Genomic DNA, 18134 nt, shown 5'->3' with positions numbered 1-18134 from the left:
TTGATTTTCCCGATAGTGGAGAATCACCCAACTACCGGTTCAAATTGAAAAATTATTTCTTTTGCGTTAAATAGACCATTTATCGAGGAAGGCTTTAGGCTATATAACATCACGCTGCAACTTTTAGGAGCGAAGAAGTAAAGGAAAATGTGAAAACAAAAACGGAGGAAAATCATTCATCCTTGCGAGCTCCAATGATGCCCAAAATAACTATTCCACGCGGACGAAGTCGCGGGCACAGCTAGTATAATATATTCCTCCAGGTCATGCTACGTTATATTGCTAGCAAAGTTATCGTATAACAGAAAGTTTGTCCGTCAAACCCTGGCTGTTAATTTCCTCACACTCACTCGCCTACCGCTAATAAATGAGCAAACTTGGTTTCGGACTAAACTAACAATGTTCTACGGAATGCCGTGTAGTTCCAGGCACTCCCCTCTTTTATCTCTTTCCTATGGATGTCGTGAAATGCGACTAAGCGATAGGCTTATAAACTTGGGATTCTTCTTTTAGGCAACGGGCTAGCGACCTGTCACTATTTGAATCTCAATTCTATCTTAAAGCCGAATAGCTGAACGTGGCCTATCCGTCTCTTAAAGACTGTTGGCTCTGCCTACCCCCTAAGGGATATAGACGTGATTATATGTATGTATGTATGTACTACGGAAGGTATAGGGTACCAGTTATTAGTCACATGACGCCTTTGTATGGCACGAAAAACTATCGTTGTCCCTTTTCACTTGATAATAAAAAGCTATAGCTTTTAAACAATACAGCAAAGTTTTATTGTGTGATGAGACATGATACCTCATGATGAGCGTCGGTGGTCTTGGATGTTTATCTATATAAGTATTTATTATAAAATAAAGTACCGTTGAGTTAGTATCTCGTAACACAAGTCTCGAACTTACTTCGAGGCTAACTCAATCAGTGTAATTTGTCCTGTATATATTTATTATCTATTTTATTCAGTTTTTGCCTAAGTTATGGCTTAGTTATTCCACGGGATAATAAAACAGATTCGTCCCACAATGAACGTTCACGAAAACAACTTGGTAGAAATCTCACGGGGGCGAAGCACCGGGGCGCAGCTAGTATTTTACATATATCAATTTTCCCGTGAAAAATATCCCAAATTTCTCAAGGCTGTATTTTTTTATGAAATAATGCCAAATTACTTAAAGTAGGTACTGTAAAGTTTCTCTGTGCTTCTACAGAAAATCAATTCTTCAAATGTTTGCCCGAACTTAATAATTTTCATGTTAAGTTGTCAGTGTGAGACTTGACTTTGGTCGACCTTTTGTACAAAACCCGACCAAATATTTGCGTCCTGTCTGTGTTGAGGTTTTTTGTTTATATTTAAAAGAATACATATGCCCACATCTTTATCCTTTACGGGGTAGACAGAGCTAACAGTCTGGAAAAGATTAAAAGGCCATGTATGTATGTTCATGGACACTTTTTAGGGAGATCATGGGGATGTTCGTTTTCCATTATTTTTACATACATACATATAATCACGTCTATATTTCCCTTACAGGGTAGGCAGAGCCAACAGTCTTGAAAAGACTGAATGGCCACGTTCACCTGTTCAGCTTAACGATAAAATTGGGATTCAAATAGTAACAAGTTGCTAGCCCATCGCCTAAAAGAAGAATCCCAAGTATATAATCCTACTCGTGATGAGTATTCAGTAGCAGTTAGTCGCCTTTTACGACATCCATGGGAACGTAATGGAATGGTCCTATTCTTTTTTTATTGGTGCCGAGAACCACACGGCACTATACTTTAATAATACGGAAACCTTTATAACTCACGCTCTGTGCGTTATACCCAAATAATTAAAAAAATATATTATTTGTTCGCGAAACTAAATATCCGTTTAGCAGAAGTCGTAGAAGATGTTTACTTAGGTCTGGGTAATTTGTTGTTTCATACCACGTGTGTAACTTTGACAATATTGTTCTTACAGTAATGAAATGGAACGTTACAGCAATATATATATATATATATATATATATATATATATATATATATATATATATATATATATATATATATATATATATAACTAGCTGCCCCGGCTAACATTGTTATGATATATTAATATTTTTTAAAGAATCTGTGCCGTGTGGTTCCCGGCACCAATACCAAAAACGAATAGGACCACTCCATCTCTTTCCCATGGATGTCGTAAAAGGCGACTAAGGGATAGGCTTACAAACTTGGGATTCTTATTTTTAGGCGATGGGCTAGCAACCTGTCCCTATTTGAATCTCAATTCTACCATTAAGCCAAATAGCTGAACGTGGCCATTCAGTCTTTTCAAGACTGTTGGCTCTGTCTACCCCGCAAGGGGTATGGACGTGACCATATGTATGTATGTAGTATGTTTAAAGAATCTTATTTCTAGTTAAAAAAAAGATTAAGGGTGGACAATCCTGATCACTAAGGGGTATGAAAAAAAGATGTTAGCCGATTCTCAGACCTAGTCTAGTCTAGTCAGCTACTAAAACGGGGACTAAAAGTTTGTAGGAAATCTATCATAAATACTATCCGTAAGAAGCCGGGGAGGATCGTCAGTTCATTAGTAAAACTCATTTTACCTCAGTGCACAAAATCAAGCCTACAGTCTTGAAATAAGGTTCATTACTGTATGGACGTCATGCGCGTGAAAGTTTTAATTAAATTGACGTTCGTCTGGGTCGTATGGTCAGGGTCCGTTCGTATTAACACGTCGCCTGGGCCGCACGTACAGTCTACAGCACATCAATACCCACTAAGACCTTGACAGTCATCAATCTTTGGCCCGGTTATATTTTTACCGTTGTGCCGTGTGGTCCCCGGTACCAATAAAAAGATATACTAGGGACACTCCATCTCGTTCGTTCGTCAAAGGCGACTAAGGATAGGCTTATAAACTTGGGATTCTTCTATTAGGCGATGGGCTAGCAACCTGCCACTATTTGAATCACAATTCTATCATCAAGCCAAGCAGCTGAACGTGGCCTATTAGTCTGTTTAAGACTTTCGGCTCTGTCTACCCCGCAAGGGATATAGATGTGATTATATGTATATATGTATGTATGCATTCTACTTTTAATTCCACTACCTCAACTGCTTAAGCTCTGATCAGCGCTCGCTCAACCGGCCACGTTTTTTATTTTATTTTCAGTATTAAATGCATTACTAAAAGTTTGGAAATACTCCTTCCTTGCTAGAAAAATTGATTTCCCGCGACAGATGCGGGTGTAAATCGGATCGCGATCCGATCTCAGAGGTTACACATTCACACCACAAAGCTTACACCAATTTCATCACAGATCAGTGTTGCCACTATGAAATAATTAATAACAGATCGTAATGAAAGCGACTGACAGCTGGGCCTCATCGCATTGGTTCCGTACAAGGAGCTGAAGACCTAATGGAGTTAGTTATTCTTCTGACTATTTAAAACTAGCTGTGCCCGCGACTCCGTCCGCGTGAAATAGTTATTTTGGGCATCATTGAAGCCCTCAAGGGTGAATAATTTTCCCCGTTTTTTTTCACATTTTCCTTTATCTTCGCTACTAATAGTTGAAGCGTGATGTTATATAGCCTTAAGCCTTCCTCGATAAATGGTCTATTCAACACAAAAATATTTTTTCAATTCGAACCAGTAGTTCCTGAGATTAGCGCGTTCAAACAAACAAACAAACTCTTCAGCTTTATAATATTTGTGTAGATGTTGTTCTTATTATATAGGTTGGCTTCTTTGTCATTCATTCACACTATTAATAAAGAGAAAAGATTTGTATGTTTGTAACGAATAAACTCAAAGACTATTGGACTGATTTTCACGAAATTTGACACAGATATAGAATAGCACTTTGGAAGTGGCATAGGTTATTTCTGGAATTTCCGAATAACGAAGCCCCGCGCTATATATAGGTAGAATATCTTTTATTGCCAATTAAATTATAACAATAAATTTATCCTAAACTTATGTTAAGGTAATGTACAAAAGGCGGCTTTATCGCATTATACAATCTTAAAAATTGACATGAACTGTACGTTCTGAAATTGATAGAATCTGTCTTATTATGAATCTGTCAACTTGCAGAGAACATTGAAAAAAATCCCTCTAAAGGCAGAAGGTCAGTTATTAAGTACCTATTGATGTGTCCCTGAACTTTTACGGCGAACTAAGTAGCGGGCAACATCTATTTTACAATATTTCTCTTCTAAGCTCCACGCCCGGGGCGATCGCTCGTGACGTCAATATTTCCCGCCATTGTCCGTTGGCGGGAAGGCCAGGGGTGACAGAAAATTATTTTTGTTATTGATATTGATCTCCTGAAGATGAGAGTATCAAACACGTATAATTTGATGCGTACATACACATACATACATATAGTCACGTCTATATCCCTTGCGGGGTAGACAGAGCCAACAGTCTTGTAAAGACTGAAACGTTTAACATTAGTATGCCGTATGTTTACGACACTTTAGAATAGGACCACTCCATATGGATGTCGTTAAAGGTGACTAAGGGACTATATAACCTTGTGCGAGTAACCTGTCTCAATAATGGAATTTCAATTCCATTATTATGTCATACAGCTTAACGTAGCCTATTAGTCTTTTCGAGACCGTTGGTTCTGTCTACCCCGCAAGGGATATAGACGTGATTGTATGTATGTATGTATGCTACGCGGGCTGGTAGAAAGATAAAACATAGCCATGTGCCAGCTGATTCTTCTACTTCCATAAAGATTGTTAAAGTCCGTCTTTTTTAAACTTAAACCTTTCTGAATGCAAAGATTTATAATCGTCACTTTTGGTATTAAAATTTTGACAAATGGCAACCCTCAATCTTGCCAATATGGCGTCATAGCGTCTTCGCCCCGCCTTCATTAGAGCATTGAGAGACAATGAATAGTTGTAAATCATTGAGACACACCTTGAGATGATGGATAATGTGCAGTAATCTTCTTAACGTGGCCTTCAAGATACGAGATTGTCGGCTCTGTCTACCCCGTAAGGGCTTAAAACTTCTGTAAGCTTGTTTGTTAAGTTGATAGAAAATTACATACATACATATAGCCACGTCTTTATTCTTGCGGGCTAGACAGAGCCACGTTCAGTTGTTTGGCTAAATGATGGAATTGATATTCAAAAAGTGACAGGTTGCTAGCCCATCGCCTAAAAGAAGAATCACATGTTTATCAGACTTTCCCTTAGTCGCCTTCTACGACATCCATGAAAATACATATGGAGTGGTCCTATTCCGTAGTGCCGGGAACCATACGGCATTAGTGATATTTCATTATGATGTGAACTCTTACAAATATAAGACGAACATATCGAAAAATAAGCTCGTGTGAATAACAAAATAAGTTATTGATCAAAGGTCAGGGTCACAGAAGTCAGAGGTAAGTCGTTAAGTGTGACACTCACTTCTGGATCGCAGTCATAAACTAATCGAAGCTTCTAAGGAGGACAAAACCAATACAAATGTCAAGTTATATTATCTTCTTTTTCCTCCTCGTGTCCACCCGGTCACATCCCCGCCACTCTGGGGAGGAGCCCGGGGTGCGCGCTTGACCATGGATCCTGGATAGGGTGAGTCAGGTTTTTACACGAAGTGACTCCCTTCTGACCTCCGCAAATTTTCAGGTGAACCAAAACCCGTATTGGATAATGGTTACACATCAATTTGACTGAATGTAACAGGTTTCCTCACGATATTTTCCCTTAGCGTACATTAAACACTCAGGATAAATTATACATACATACATACATATAGTCACGTCTATATCCCTTGCGGGGTAGACAGAGCCAACAGTCTTGAGAAGACTGAATGGCCACGTTCAGCAATTTGGCTTAATGATAGAATTGAGATTCAAATAGTGACAGGTTGCTAGCCCATCGCCTAAAAAAGAATCCCAAGTTTGTAAGCCTATCTCTTAGTCGCCTTTTACAACATCCATGGGAAAGAGATGGAGTGGTCCTATTCTTTTTTGTATTGGTGCCGGGAACCACACGGCACGATAAATTATATTAAAGCAAAATATACCGGGTGTAAATTGACCACAAAAGGCACGCTCGACCGACTCCTGAACAAACTTTAAACTTCATTTACATACACTAGAAAACTATTATAATTCATGAGGGGTAAGTTATGATCGATTAAATGTTTCCACTACATTAAACTGTAGATAGGTAGGAATATCAGACAAAATACGTGATTATTGTGTAAACTAACTGTTATGAATAAACTAAAATAAAAAATAACTAAAAAAACAATAAAATTATTTGCATCGTATTAATAATAATTGTGGCGTGTGATTCCCGGCACCAATAAAAAAAGAACAGGATCACTCCATCTCGTTCCCATGGATTTCATAACAGGTGAGTAAGAGATAAGCTTATGGGTGAAAATCATTTTAAACGACCATTTCGACATAAAAATTTGTCCGCATGCTGTATTTAAAAAAGTATTATCATTTCTACTGCAACGAATACATACAACTATAGAATTATACCTTGCCTAGCTAAATAAATATAATGTATTGTTTTTTTGTACCAGTATTTAATAATATCCTTCTTTTTTCACACCGAACCGGAATTTTCTCCATACAAAATATTTTGTCCTATTCACGACTTGCGTTACAAAATACAACTGAATAAAAATTCTAGTAACGATATTAAAACAATTGGTTTTTTTTCGGTATATATTATGATTTGTAAGTGATATCAGGTAAAGCTAATTACATTTATATATATTTTTATAATAAATATTAGTTTATAAATTGATGTCTATAATTATCTTCCATTTTATTTTTGTCACGACGATATTTTGGTAATATTTGATATTTGTAATTGTCAACACCTGCTCTACGAGTAGCCAATCCGGACGCTAGAAGCTATTTGGATCGGCCATTTTGTCATCGTATGTAAAAGTGTGTGCAGGCGTGTTTCCTTATTCTTCGTGAAAATTCCAATTTCAATTTATCAGCTTTGTTGTTTTCAACAAACAATACAGGTAAGCGAATACATAATTTTAGTAATTGATTTATAGACAACCATTGTCGACTATTATTAAGGTTGAAGTTGCTTTAACTTATTGCAACTCCTGTTTCATAAAAAATATTTGAGGTTATATTCAAAGCACAATATCTGTTCATTTTTGTTATGTTTCGTTACTTTTTTTTGTAACGTCGCAAAAATGATATAACAAAAATGAAAGAAAGCCGCATCCACACAGCAATAAGAAGCTGATTTTTGTATTTTTTTATTTTTAAAATGGCGGTAAGTTATATTAACCTATAAACTTTGTACCTGATTTTTTTTTTATCTTTTTAGAATGCCGATGTCAGCAGCTGAACGTCAACGACTATACAGACAACGATTGAAAGACCAGGATTCACAAAAGTTCGAAGAATTAAGATTAAAAAATTTTAATAGAATAAAAAAAAAATTAAAGTTCCCAAACTAACAGAAAATCATTTTTTATTTGAATTATTGATTATTGATTAAACGAATTATAAAATTTATATTAGTATTATTATTCTTTATCAATCAATGAAAATAATTATTTAGGTACCTACAGTATGTCCGTATTATTTATGCGAATTGTGAACAGACCCTAATAATTTCATTTTTGTTATTTTTTGTTACGATTTTCATTTTTGTTATGATTTCATTTTTGTTTCATTTTTGTGACAATGGTCGTTTAAAATGATTTTCACCCTTATAAACTTGAGATTTTTCTTTTAGGCGACAGGCCAGCAACCTGTCACTATTTGAACCTCAATTCTATCATTAAGCCAAACAGCTGAATGTGGCCTATCAGTCTTTTTATTTTTGTGAAACAGTTTTAAGATGGACCAAGCATAATATGTTAGAGAAACTGAATTTAAATCGGAGAATCTTATGGAAATATCTTCCAAGTAAAGCCGTGTGATTTCAAAATAATACCACTCCATATATTTCCCATGTATTTCGTAAAAAATATTTATTTTAATACCTATATTTATTTGCTAACAGTCAAGTATTTTATCATAATAAATAACACCGAGAGATAACAGTTTGCAACACACGAAATTTCAAAGTAATTTCGTCCTCAAAGCTTAATCCCAGCGGACGCGAGCTGGTGTGTCGTACGATTATATAAATTGATAGATTTGAGAATAGGGTTACTAATTGGGATTTAATTGTAAGGCAGATGTTGGAATTTGGGATCGTCGATGTTAAGACACACACCATTCGAAGTTATGGTTATCACCGCGTTTAACGTAATTTGTAAGGAAAACCTTTGCCGTTTCATATTATAAAGCTGAAGAGTTTGTTTGTTTGAACGCGCTAATCTTAGAAACTACTGGTTTGAATTGAAAAATTATTTTTGTGTTAAATAGACCATTTATCGATGAAGGCTTTAGGCTATATAAAATCACGCTGCAACTATAAGAAGCAAAGATAATGGAAAATGTGAAAAAAAAAGAGGAAGATAATTCATCCTTGAGGGCTTAAATGATGCCCAAAATAACTACTTTGCGCGGACAGATTCGCGGGCACAGCTAGTTAAACAATAAAATTATTTGCATCGAATTAATAAATTGTGCCGTGTGGTTCTCGGCACCAATAAAAAGAAAGAACAGGACCACTCCATCTCGTTCCCATGGATGTCGTAACAGCCGACTAAGGGGTAGGCTTATAAACTTGGGATCCTTCTTTGAGGCGATGGGCTAGCGACCTGTCACTATTATAATCTCAATTCCATTATTAAGCCAAACAGGTAAACATGTATTATCAGTCTTTTCAAAACTGTTGGCCCTGTATACCCCGCTAGGGATATAGACGTGATTATATGTATGAAAGCAATCTAAATCGGGCACAGGACGACGAGACTCTTCGCTGATAGAATTACAAATGTGATCAATTATACATAAAGGTTTTCTTCAATGCAGTGCACACTCCTGCTTTGAATTCTATTACCAGTTAGAACAAACTTATCAACATCGCAATTTTAGTTATAAATAAATGCAAGCCTTCTAATAAATTGACGTGTGCCGTGTGGTTTCCGGAACTAATAGAAAAAACAACAGGACAACTCCATATCTTTCCCATGGATGTCGTAAAAGGCGACTAACACCCGGCGACTTTTTGCGATATCCATGGGATAGAGCCTATTATATTTTTATGCTGCTGGGACTCTGACGTTTTTACGTTTCAGTCTTTCGTCGTTACAGTTTTTCAGTCTAAAGAATTTGGTCAGTCTACGCCGCGAGGGAAAGACGTATGTATCTGGTTAACTACATATACTAAAAACAAATGTAAAAAAAAGAAATGTATTAACAAACTAATTGATGTCCAATTAGCGGTCTCAATACCTATGCTACGAAGCAGCTATTCTTTTTTAGTGCAATTTAGTACAAAACCTTTTTGTTTTTATATAATTGATTTGAGTGCGCTGGACCTCAATCTGCCTTGTGGTCAGCAAGATGAGGCCTGAGATGTATATAAATATCTTATTTGCTCATGATAAAAAGGATTCATACAAGTGCTTAAACACAGTCATACCTCGAGCGATAGTTCGGGCTTGACCGCCAACAAAGAGAAGATCTTCCGCCAGGCTAGATGTTATGCCTGGGGAACCGCGGCTCCGAAGATGTTGTGTCGGAGGTTGTTTATATGATTTAATCCGTGAAATCTTTGCTTGCGCGATTTAGACTCTTCGCTGTTATTGGCTGATAGAGTCGTTGTGACTTGTGGCGTAGAGATGTCGCCACACAGTAAATATAATGATGTTTTCAGGACTCTTCCCCAAACTAACGAGAAGTGATTGTTTTTTACCCTGAACAATAATGTTTGTGATTTCACAACCAAAAATACTGAAAATTTCCATTTCTGAATTATCGTCAAAAGTGGCCTCTCTTTAGAAGACAAAACATTGTAAAGATGATTTAGTCGAAAATATATCTTTATGAAACTGAATGTGCTGTTTCAATTGAGTGTTAAATAAAGCAGGAGCGCTTAAAACACTTGTTTGCTTAAATATCATCAACAATTGAAGAAAATCAACAATAGAATTGTAGGGATTTCACAAGCAATTATTCTGTAAAACTGGGTGGGCGTCGAATTGCGGGAATCATTATACTACGCAATACGGCTTCGTTACATAACCACAGATAATATTATTTTGAAAACGTGAAAGTCTTATCATCAACCAGATTCAGAAATTTGCAGTAAATTTCAACACAACAAAACATAACTAAATGCATAATGGCTTTGGACTACTTCGAGCCTTCAGACAAACGACTGAGAATACAAGTAAGCTGTTATGATAGAAATTAAAAAGTCAGTTGGTATTGTATAACTACCCTCATTTTATTTTTTAATTTTTTTTTTTTGGTGTATTTACACAGTATGAATTAGCCTCGAAGTAAGTTCGAAACTTGTGTTACAAGATACTCACACAACGATACTATATTTTATAATAAATACTTAGATAAACATCCAAGGCCCTCATTTTATAAATACTCGTACTTACTTGCAATAATACAGTCGGCCATCTCTCCCCGTATGAACCGTCCATCCTTCCTTCAGTTCAGCTTGAAGTCTCTCTAGAGCAGCTTCGTCTTCCAGAGCCCTAGGCCTCGGGCTCCCAGACCCCAACCTCGGACTCCCAAACTTCGGACTGGCGCCCAACTTGGGGCTGTTGGCGCCCAACTTGGGGCTGTTAGAACTGGAGGCCCCATCGCTTAAACTGGGGCTTCCAGTGAGTCTGGAGTTGAAGCTAGGACTAGGGTTGGGCCTAGGAGCTAGTTTTGGACTGGCCGTGCCGCTGGGACCAGGCGACGAGGCCTGCTGCAGCAGCATCGCTTTCACGTCATCGTATCATCTCTTCCAGGCTTATCTGTGGACAAAAGAAATTTATTTTAGCACGAATGTCAACAAATGTAGAATAATTACTAGTGACTGTGACTAAGACTGGTAAACGGTATAGTTAAGATGAAAATAACAATAGCCTTATCCCTACCAAACATTACATACATTACAAATGGCTTTAACTGATGAAAAATGATACAGCCAATCTTTCCCTAAAAGCTTCACGTTGCTTTTGTATAGAAATAATACCACTTAGGATAGTAATGTATAAAAACAGACAAAAAGAAAAGAGTACGCAATAAAAAACGTATTTTTATCTTCGCTGAAAATAAGGAAGGTCAAAACAACAAAGGACACGCTCATTGCCCGTCGGGCTGCAGGTAACAACATATCAAATGCCAACAGCACTCAAAAAGCGCCCAAAAGAAACGTACAAATGAAACGGGCGCTGTAAAATGGCAACACCGATTAAAACTGGCCACAAAAAGTCCACTAGAAATGCCTCCCAAATTGCCGCGAAAAAAGGAACAGACATTTCCCGCGCAAACCGTAATCGCTGGAACGCGACGTTCGAAATATGAGTGAAAATGTCCGCCATTTTGACGATAGCGCTTGTTTATTCGCGCATTTTCATTGGCTAGTCGCGCGTGGATTAGGTTGGCTTTAAAAGTCCGTGTGAATATAAAAAAATTGCGTAAAGAAACGTGTTTCTACACGAGATAATAAAAATATGTGCCTTTAAATTATTTGGTACATTTTTAAATTTTCATTCAAGGTACAAAATGCAAAGAAGATTTATAGCACTTATTTCAATTCATCCAATCATTCAAATAATCACGTCTATACCTATCCCTTTCGCAGACAGAGCCAGCAGCAGACAGGTCACTGATAGCATTGAGATTCAAATAGTTTCAAGTTGCTATCCCATCGCCTATAAGAAGAATCCCAAGTTTAGCATAGCCTATCCTTTAGTCGCCTATTACGACATCCATGGAAAATAGATTCTAGAGAGGTTCTATTCTTTTTTATATTGACGCCGGGAACCACACGGCACTTGTGTATTTATTTCAACAGTATTGATAACTGGGTAACTATTGAAGAAAGGTATTCCAAGGGTTAATTTACACGAAAGAACACAGTCAAATTGTCACTTGTACCTTCTACTGTAATAACTAAATGGACACAACCCGTTTACCCCAACCTCAATCATTATGTGTGTTTAATGGTTTTGTTCAAAACCGTTTGACCAACCCCTTCCAATTTCAGATCGTTTATATATCCATATCACCTTTTTAGAGAGGAGTTCGGGTTGCTCCTTTGATATATTATGTTAATTAATTTTATGGTGTCATGTTGATGCTATGCAGGGACTGTACAATTTGTTAATTAAATTTTAGTTTGTAATCATTTTTTTTCTTTCCTTTACATAAGTACCTACCTAGTTTTAGCTTTAGATTTAACTAGCTGTGCCCGCGACTTCGTCCGCATGGAATAGTTATTCTGGGCATCATTTAAGCCCTCAAGGATGAATTATCTTTCCCGTCATTTTTCCACATTTTCCATTATTTCTTTGCTCCTTATAGTTGCAGCGTGATGTTATATAGCCTAAAGTATTCCTTGATAAATGGTCTATTCAAAGCAAAAATAATTTTTCAATTCGAACCAGTAGTTCCTGAGTTTAGCGCGTTCAAAAAAACAAACTCTTCAGCTTTATAATATTAGTATAGATAGATATCACATTTTTAGAGAGAAGGCGTGCTTCTTTGATATATTATGTTAATTAATTTTACACTTAGACTAGAATTTTTACTATTAATATTTTTTTACCATCGACAGTTTCAATTGCGACTCTCCTTTTTGCTTGGCGGGTTAAAGGCGGCGCATTGGACATACATACATACACACAATCACGTCTATATCCCTTGCGGGGTCAACAGTCTTGGAAAGACTCGTCACCTTCATATATTGACAGGTTGCTAGCCCGTTTTGTTGAAGAACAGTTACCAAAGTGATTTGGCACGGAAAATAAGCTGGGTTTTCCTAGACCATAGTCTATACATACATACATTAATCACGCCTCTTTCCCGGAGGGGTGGACAGAGACCAAATCCTTCCACTTGCCACGATCCCTGCGCACTTATTTCGCTTCATCCACATTCATAACTCTCTTCATGCAAGCTCGTCGGTTTCGGGTACTCTTGACCAGACCTTTTGCTAGAACCTCTCCGATTTGAACTAGTGTCTATAGTATGTTATATGATTAAGGAATGTATAAAAGTGCATATTTAATTGTGGCGTGTGGTTCCCGGCACCTTTACAAAAAAGAATAGGACCAGTCCATCTCTTTCCCGTGGATGTCGTAAAAGGCGACTAAGGGATAGGCTTACAAACTTGGGATTCTTTTTTAGGCGATGGGCTAGCAACCTGTCACTGTTTGGATCTCAATTCTATCAAGCCAAATAGCTGAACGTGGCCATTCTGTATTTTCAAGACTGTTGGCTCTGTCTTCCCCGCAAGGGATATAGACGTAACCATATGTATGTATGTATCTACATATTTAATTTACGTGTCTAGACGACATTATTGATTCGTATAATTCTGCCGTCGTGTTTCAGAACGGAACGCGTTTGAGATGGCTCTCCTGAATAATGATCGTGGGGATCTTATTGTCTTGGTTAGAGTGCTTGATGTTTCATCCCCATTTTTATCCGACCACGTAGGGGAGGGATATGTTTTATAGACCTAACTATATAAAAGAGAACACTGACTCTAGTTGATTGACTGAAATCAACGCATAACCTTAATCGCTGCCCTTATGTTGTTATTCCTAAAATATAGATTTCCTATAATCCCCGCGGGAATGAAAATTCCAAATGACAAAGGGTCAGGTCAAGAGTAACCGAAACCTTTCTTGCATGAAGATCATTAAGAATGTGGATGAAGCGAAGGAAGTATACAGAGATCGTGGCAAGTGGGAAAGATGTAGTCTCTGTCTACCCCTCCGGGAAAAAGGCTATCTAGTGTTTCAAAAAATGAGACACACAAAATTAAATATCATTATTGTGGGTAAACTCTTAATTTAATACATTTGTTATTGTACGTACTAACAATTATTTTTTACAATATCTTCTATTTAGTCGGGGTTTTGCACAAAGGACAAAAATTAATGTTTTAAAGTTAATCTAATCATTTTTGGACACAAAAGAACATAACAAAACTATTTTAATAACCTCAAATCGCAAAACACCTATAAAATTATACTCCACGCTGTGCGAGCGAGATACAAACACAACATTATTACGTGTGAACGAGACGGCGTTACCATGTGACAGGTAGCAGGTCATTGACCTTTCTGTGTGACCATTTTCGTGAGGCCACTTTACGCTAACGAATTAATATAGCCATCAAAACATCATGTAAAAAAACCCAAGTCTCGCAGCTCAGTATTTCTACCGTAAAAACTTGTGGACCTGCTGCCTTAAGTTATTACGTAAGTTATTATCATGCCAATATTAAAACTATTTTACGTTTTAAACAAATAGGTCGACTTGGACATCGGACTTGGACTTGGACTTACATACATAAAATCACGCCTCTTTCCCGGAGGGGTAGGCAGAGACTAACTCTTTCCACTTGCAACGATCTCTGCATACTTCCTTCGCTTCATCCACATTCATAACTCTCTTCATGCAAGCTCGGCGGTTTCGGGTACTTTTGACCTGACTCTTTACCAGGACGTCCTTAATTTGATCTTGGACTTGGACTCTGGTGAAGAATTCAGTTGCTGGCCCGTCGTGCTGTGTGATGTGATACATACTAATAAATCAAATCATGCGATGTACAAGGTTTTTTTTTTGCGCGACTTGGCGCGGACACTGCCGTGCCCCCAGATATAATTGCATAAATTTCGTATAATTTCACACGTTCAACGCCTTTATTTCGATTAAGTGGCTTGATAATGTCGCCTTTTACAAGTTCAGTGATTTATGTGACATTTCACTTAAAAGTAACTACCATAAGTCTTTTCACTTACTCTAAAAATATATTAGGGTGTCCCAGGCTATAAGGGCGATTTTTTTTTTTGGGAATTTGGGTACGCATACCCTCTATTTTTTTTCGATTTGACCCATAAGTCTTAAATATGAAGTATTATTGCAATCTGATAATAGTAACCCGTGCCGACTTAGCTTCAAAGTTTGAATCTGAAAGCTAGTATGGAGAAAATAGGGAAGATAAGGGAGATTTAAGAACTTAATTTCAATCCAATAAATAAAACATAGTAACATCAGTAAATAGTAATAAGGGCTTTATTTTTCATATTTCCTTTTCAGAGTTTGCTTTTTACAGTCTGGATATATCTGCCTGTGTTCTTGTACGCAACGTGATAAAAATTGTTTCTGTTCCTCTTCGACAGTGATCAAGCCATGAAAGTCTTGCATCAACTTGACTGCTCTTTCGGCGGTATCGTTTACTGCTCTTAAGTTCTGTACCATCATTTTAGCTTGTTGAAATGAAGCATTATTTGACCACAAAGAAGGAGACTCGTTGAAAAAGCTGTCGTCAAGTTTCAGCCGAGTGAACAAAGATTTGCTTTTGGCGGAAACGAAGTCTTCGAGTTTTTTTTTCATAGAGTGGGCCACAGAGTTCTTCTTTTGATGGCATGTACCGTTTCCCAAGAGCTGATGGAATCGTTTTGGACAAGTTAGTAACCTAGATTAGTCTCTTGGTCTACACTATCATCAAAGAGAGACAAGATAGACACCTCGTCGGTCAAATACCACAAGTGCTGACAGAACTTCTGTAAAGCTGCCTTTGAGATACTTTTGGCAATTGCCTCGTAAGTCTTCATGGCTTTTAAAACGCAGGTCCTGGTAAGGAGGCCACTTTACGCTAACGAATTAATATAGCCATCAAAACATCATGTAAAAAAACCCAAGTCTCGCAGCTCAGTATTTCTACCGTAAAAACTTGTGGACCTGCTGCCTTAAGTTATTACGTAAGTTATTATCATGCCAATATTAAAACTATTTTACGTTTTAAACAAATAGGTCGACTTGGACATCGGACTTGGACTTGGACTTACATACATAAAATCACGCCTCTTTCCCGGAGGGGTAGGCAGAGACTAACTCTTTCCACTTGCAACGATCTCTGCATACTTCCTTCGCTTCATCCACATTCATAACTCTCTTCATGCAAGCTCGGCGGTTTCGGGTACTTTTGACCTGACTCTTTACCAGGACGTCCTTAATTTGATCTTGGACTTGGACTCTGGTGAAGAATTCAGTTGCTGGCCCGTCGTGCTGTGTGATGTGATACATACTAATAAATCAAATCATGCGATGTACAAGGTTTTTTTTTTGCGCGACTTGGCGCGGACACTGCCGTGCCCCCAGATATAATTGCATAAATTTCGTATAATTTCACACGTTCAACGCCTTTATTTCGATTAAGTGGCTTGATAATGTCGCCTTTTACAAGTTCAGTGATTTATGTGACATTTCACTTAAAAGTAACTACCATAAGTCTTTTCACTTACTCTAAAAATATATTAGGGTGTCCCAGGCTATAAGGGCGATTTTTTTTTTTGGGAATTTGGGTACGCATACCCTCTATTTTTTTTCGATTTGACCCATAAGTCTTAAATATGAAGTATTATTGCAATCTGATAATAGTAACCCGTGCCGACTTAGCTTCAAAGTTTGAATCTGAAAGCTAGTATGGAGAAAATAGGGAAGATAAGGGAGATTTAAGAACTTAATTTCAATCCAATAAATAAAACATAGTAACATCAGTAAATAGTAATAAGGGCTTTATTTTTCATATTTCCTTTTCAGAGTTTGCTTTTTACAGTCTGGATATATCTGCCTGTGTTCTTGTACGCAACGTGATAAAAATTGTTTCTGTTCCTCTTCGACAGTGATCAAGCCATGAAAGTCTTGCATCAACTTGACTGCTCTTTCGGCGGTATCGTTTACTGCTCTTAAGTTCTGTACCATCATTTTAGCTTGTTGAAATGAAGCATTATTTGACCACAAAGAAGGAGACTCGTTGAAAAAGCTGTCGTCAAGTTTCAGCCGAGTGAACAAAGATTTGCTTTTGGCGGAAACGAAGTCTTCGAGTTTTTTTTTCATAGAGTGGGCCACAGAGTTCTTCTTTTGATGGCATGTACCGTTTCCCAAGAGCTGATGGAATCGTTTTGGACAAGTTAGTAACCTAGATTAGTCTCTTGGTCTACACTATCATCAAAGAGAGACAAGATAGACACCTCGTCGGTCAAATACCACAAGTGCTGACAGAACTTCTGTAAAGCTGCCTTTGAGATACTTTTGGCAATTGCCTCGTAAGTCTTCATGGCTTTTAAAACGCAGGTCCTGGTAAGGAGCATTCACTGCCAAAATACATTGCAGCCAGGGTTTGACGTAAGATGTGACGATGAATAGGCAGACGTCAAGGAGGGCTTCCTTTTCCTTCTTTGCGATTCTGAATTGCGTGCTTAGAAATGATATTTTTAGAGAGTAAATAGCTCTTAACATCCACCTAGCTTGGTGCATGGCGCCTAGAGGCCGTATCTTAAATTTATCTGTATCACCGCCAAGAAACTTTATTGAAAGCTCTATTAATTCGCGATAGTCGTCTCTAACAATATCTTTAGTTAACTCACTCCGGTAAAACTCTAGCAGTTCATTAATATTTGCATCACTCAGACAAGAAAGCTTTTTTTTATGACTCTCTATTTTCTCAGAGTTTATGTTATTCCAGTTTTCTTGGAATTTTTTGAACAATTGGATGTCAGGGCTCGTCGTAATTTGGTTGATTTTAGTTTCGAATACGCCTCTCAATACTAATTCGTATACATGATGGCGACATGCAAATATAAGCATTTCCCTGTCTTATTTCTGTTCCAGGAGCATATAGGCGCCATTAATGCGACCTGTGTTTGAAGCAGTAGTATCACAGCACAGCATCTGCACTTTGTCTTCAAGATTCCAGTCTAAAAGAGCATTCCAAACAGCTTTTGCCTGTTCACGACCTGAAGAGTTGTCCTATTTAGGTACAGCAAGTAGTTGTTCTTTATCATCATATGTAATAAGTATCGGAAGACGTTCTTCTTTATATTTGCGTGAATCTAAAGCGGGAAACAGCTTCCCATGCCAGTGGACGGTTACAGTATCTGGTACCTTGTTCTGGAAATCAACTTTAATTGCCTCTGCGCGCTCTGTTCGCTTTTCCGTACGAACTCTTTGAATTGTTGACTTACT

At 37.5% G+C, this 18134-nt stretch overlaps 1 protein-coding gene and 2 pseudogenes across 2 annotated transcripts in view; all 3 read right to left on the bottom strand.

Annotated features, from left to right (window-relative positions):
- Positions 1 to 18134, bottom strand: part of LOC106134103 (uncharacterized) — a 169267-nt gene that overhangs the window by 101566 nt on the left and 49567 nt on the right. For both annotated transcript variants that reach the window (XM_060945471.1, XM_060945472.1), the window contains exon 2: positions 10535 to 10900. In XM_060945471.1, coding sequence (XP_060801454.1) covers positions 10535 to 10863 — 329 coding nt within the window. In that variant the 5' untranslated portion in view covers positions 10864 to 10900. The remainder of the gene's footprint in view (positions 1 to 10534; positions 10901 to 18134) is intronic.
- LOC132902038 (uncharacterized) lies at positions 14926 to 16373 on the bottom strand (annotated as a pseudogene).
- On the bottom strand, positions 16432 to 17426 carry LOC132902037 (uncharacterized; annotated as a pseudogene).

The sequence above is a fragment of the Amyelois transitella genome, chromosome 8 (genome assembly GCF_032362555.1).
Source record: "Amyelois transitella isolate CPQ chromosome 8, ilAmyTran1.1, whole genome shotgun sequence".
In the NCBI taxonomy this organism is placed as follows: Eukaryota; Metazoa; Arthropoda; class Insecta; order Lepidoptera; family Pyralidae; genus Amyelois; species Amyelois transitella.
The sequence above is the reverse complement of the archived record's forward strand: the minus strand, read 5'-3'. Positions and strand labels throughout refer to the sequence as shown.